Raw genomic sequence first — 4,491 nt, forward strand, 5'->3', positions numbered from 1 at the left:
AATGTTTAGAAAGGAACACCCTCAGTTTCTCAGAATTTTCCCATTATGTTCCTGGCTTTGGTGGGAGAAAGGAGGAAAAAGTCACATTCCCAAGGAAAGTCAAGGTACTGTTCATTTTCACAGCCCTCCTTGTTACCACAGGGACTGTAATTAGGACCAGAAAGTTTCTGGCTCAGCAAAAGACAGGGCACCAGGGAGAGCAGAGAGCTGACATCTAGAATGGAGATTGCAAAAGGAGCACTTTGCCCAGGAGAACCCAAACTCCTGCTAGTGACATCCTATTAGCAGTGAAAGTTGTTGTGAGTACAGTGCTTGAGGATGATAATAAACAGGGCCTGTCTGTGCTCTGAGGACACCCCTGAGCCCTGCACAGACTCTGCAGGTGAGTGTCCCATCATGTCACAGTGGACTGAAGTTGCCTTTTTCACCTTCACAGAGATGCTGTGAGGTAGGGATGGTTAGGGAAGGTGGTTGAAGAGAGGATCTGGGTTCCTCTGTCACTGTGAAAGAGAAAGGTGACAAGATCCAGGGAGAAAGCAGTTTCTCGTTCTTCACCTGCCATCCAGAATTATTTCCATGTTCATGAGAGAGCTGCATGTAGCTGCCTGTGGTGCACTGAGCCAGAGATGCTCATTACAGCTCAGGCAGGTACAGGAGACATGGTGTGAAATCTCAGCTTGAGTGTATGGAAGCTTTACTTCTTTGCAGTTTCTCGAGTTTGTGTGTTTGTCCTCACAGGAGGGAGAGGTTCTACTCAACAGTGTCTTATATCAGGTGCCCTTTAGCTTTCTCAGAATGGGAGACTTTTCCCTTCTTTGTTATGGTTTTACTGTTCCTGGTTTTACATCACCAGACTCAAGTGTAATAAAACTGTGCAATTATAAAGTATTGTGCAGGAAACAGACATGACACAAAATCCTAGAACAATGGCTGTTAGAGCATGTTTAACACTGGGCAGACACTGTCCTAAGCACTATGTCCCTCTGCTCCACTGAATCCTCACAATGTATCTAAATGGTACAAAGCACCTTCCCTACGTTAGCGAGACTCAATGGGACCAAGTCAGATGTTCAAAGTCCAGCATATATCAATTAGGAAAGACAGCAATTAAGAGACAGGTTACAAAGCTTGGACTTGTCAATTTTACAATTTATCCTTCTCTAGTTTACTGATCTTTCTCTCTCATGTGTCTGGGTGTCACATTCTGACTCTACGGTCCATGAACAATTTCTAAGAGAACGTCCTGACTTGATCAGTTTCACACAGACTGCTCTCTGTTCTTACATGCTAGAAAAATTAGGGTTGAGAAAACTTATTAAGTATGGATATAAATGTCTCTTCCCAATCACACTGAAAAAGATATTTGGGTGCGTGTGTGTGTGTGTGTGTGTGTCTATGTGTGTCTGTGTGTGTGTGTGTAGCTTTTCCAGCATAAATGGCACAATGTTTGGGAAATCAAAGGCAATTTCATCTACATATTTTCTATTGACATCTCAGTGATCACATAGGAACATCTGAAAAGATATCAAATTGTAAGCAGAAGGATTTTGAGAGAAGATGGAAGATTGTGAGTACATTTCTTGAAAAATAACCTACACACTTTAGTAAGTTGCTTGAACCCTGAAAGCTCACATCATTGCACAAGTGAGGAAGTGCCAAATACTAAGCATCAGTGCATCCAAAGAGAATTGACATCTCCAGGATATTGAGCTTTATCAATATTCAGGAAAGAGCCCAACTCAAGTGTTTCTCAAAATTGGTTTGTTAGTTCATCCCCGTAATTAAAGTGAAATTTTAGAATCAATAGCTTCCTTGAGCAATATGTAAACTTTTTGAACAGGCAATATGCTAATACTAACATAAGACATACAAACCAGTATCTCTGAGGCTTGCTCACTAGCCAGTGATGTAAGGGAGAAAATATAGGGGCAGCATAGTCTTCTGAGGGTAGGATAATCATAAGAGATAAAGTTCTAAGCAGGAGCTATAAGGGAGAGTAGTTGAGCAAAGATCAGTTTTGGATATTCCATAATCCTGCGGATAGGTAAGCTCCAATGTGACTTTATAAGAGTGGTTTCAAAGTAATTCAGAAATAATTTTGATGTGTGGAGAAGACACCAAATTGTAGAGAACAAATTGAAATTAAGGTTGTCAGGTGACGTGCTTTGTATTGTAAGGGGTGAAGCAAATGGAATAAGTTTTCTGCTTCAAAGGCTCAATTTGCTCCAGTATAAAATGTAAAAACAAGGAAAATGTTACTATTCATAAAATATGACCATCATAGTGTGAGATATTGGAGAGGACTCAGAGGCTGGGGCATTTCTGACAGAAGGTATGAATAGATTGAACTAACTTCAAAACAATCAGGAGGACATACGTTTGTTAAAACTCTATAAGAACAGTTTTCTTAAGAGTTTTGTTAGGGGAAGTGTTCCCAGAAGAAAGGGTAATAACAAGATTAAGAGATGTCAAAAGAAAATAACCTTCAGTATAACTCTACCCATGAATATTGGGAATGCAATTTTACCACACTTAGTACTACCTTGATGCCACTAATCTAGACTTTCATACCCTGACTAAGTCACTAACTTTTGTATAATTTATGGACAAAGGGCTTAGGAAGAGGAGAACCACATCATCTCATCTGAGAACCTGGTTCACTTGACCAAGCAAAACTTTCTGAGAAGCTGCAAGGTTTTTACTAGTGCAACAACATTTTATTAGTTCAACATCAACAATCATACGGTTGCATGGGGCTCTGAAGAGAATCAGGATGAAACACAAACACAGCCCAGTAGCCTGAGCTCACACTGGGTGAGAAAAAGAAGAGGAACCATGCCAGTGCTACCAGTGCTCAGGACTATATTGGCTTGAAAAGTGCCAAAGTGATGCCATATATTAAGCTTTTGTCTGGGAAGAGGGTGGTCATATGACTTGAGGAATGAATGATCACTGTGAAAATTTGGAAACTATCAGGTTTATGCCCTGATTATAGCCATCATCATTACTATTGGAGTGGAGAAAAAAAGGACACCCTGAAAAAAAAAAACAAAGAAAGTAAAGAAAAAAAATAAATGATCAGGCATCATAAAGTAAATAAACATGTGTGTTTCCAGAGTTGAGACCATTCTTTTCATCAGAATAACCAGATAAAGAATTATGTGTGTTTCTTAGATGATTTTTCCTAGTGTTGTACATAAAATCAGAAGATGAATAAAATTACTCAGGCAATAGTCTTCCTTTCTCTAGCTGGAACTGGAATTGTAGGAAATATCTTAGTATTCATGAGATATGTGTACACTTCTGCCTTGGGGACTGAGAAAAGACCGATAGACCTTATTCTCATCCATTTGGCATTTTCTAATCTGATCATTATTTGTAGCACAGGAGTCACAGATATAGTTACAGTGTTTTATTTCAGAAACTTCTTAGGAGATATTGGCTGTAAAACTATGGTTTATCTTGCAAGGATGGCACGGGGCCTCTCCATCTGCACTACCTGTCTCCTCAGTGTGGTTCAGGCTGTCACCATCAGTCCCAGGACTACCCTTTGGTCAAAGCTCAAACCACAGACATCATGGCAAGTTCTTCCCTTTCTCCTCCTTTTCTGGATTGTTAATATTCTCATAAGCTCCAACTTGCTCTCCTACATCAAATCAGGCAGTGGCTCGAACAGGTCCGTAGCTGCAACATTCATTGCCCACTGCTATATGCTACCATCCAGACATATCATCAAATGGCTTTTCCTTTCTCTCATGACTCTTCGTGATGTTATTTTTCAGAGTCTCATGGGCTGGAGCAGTGGGTCCATGGCTCTCCATCTGTATAAGCACCACAAGCGTGTCCTCTACCTTCACAGCTCCAGGTTTGCAAACAACTCCCCTCCTGAAATCAGAGCTACATGGAGTGTTCTCATCCTTATGGCCTGTTTTCTTTTCTTCTATTGGATAGATTTTATTCTCTCTTTCTATACAGGTTTCACAGTGACACATGATTCTACATTACTAAATATTAAAGTATTTTTAGAATTTGGTTATGCTAGTTTCAGCCCCTATGTTCTGATCAGCAGAGATGTCCATCCTCCTAATGTCTTGCATGCTCACTGAGAAGAGCTGAAATTACATTCTATAGCTATTCTCTATGAGTTAAAAGTACGTATATTGAAAATAGCTTTACCTTCATGAATTTTAGGATTGGGGACATGTTTTCTAGATAGCATAGGCAGACATGGTGACCTGCAGGTAGCACAGTCTGACCTTGAGGTGCCTTGGGATGCCAAATGCTGGCTACTGTCACAAATCACTATTTCAGTTTTTGCCCCAAAGCCAGAGCATGAGACCAAGAAAGCATAGCTGGAAGTGAGGAGGTGACTTATCTGAGCTGAGCTTGCAGGGCAGAATGAAGTCTACAGTGAGACAACTGAAGTCACTGGAGCTTGGGGTCAATAACTATATGACAGAGCTGGGTTCCCAAACTGCTATGAAATCTAGT

At 40.5% G+C, this 4,491-nt stretch overlaps 1 protein-coding gene across 1 annotated transcript; it reads left to right on the plus strand.

The window, feature by feature from the left end:
• Positions 1 to 3,209: 3,209 nt before the first annotated feature.
• Positions 3,210 to 4,106, plus strand: LOC110334132 (putative vomeronasal receptor-like protein 4). The gene has a single exon (XM_021215987.1). The coding sequence runs from the start codon at positions 3,210 to 3,212 to the stop codon at positions 4,104 to 4,106; it is 897 nt and encodes a 298-aa protein (XP_021071646.1).
• Positions 4,107 to 4,491: the final 385 nt, after the last annotated feature.

This window comes from Mus pahari, chromosome 16 (assembly GCF_900095145.1).
Source record: "Mus pahari chromosome 16, PAHARI_EIJ_v1.1, whole genome shotgun sequence".
In the NCBI taxonomy this organism is placed as follows: domain Eukaryota; kingdom Metazoa; phylum Chordata; class Mammalia; order Rodentia; family Muridae; genus Mus; species Mus pahari.

Bases quoted from the DNA above. Each gene is read 5' to 3' on its own strand.
- LOC110334132 (XM_021215987.1), top strand. From the start codon at position 3,210: ATGAATAAAATTACTCAGGCAATAGTCTTCCTTTCTCTAGCTGGAACT.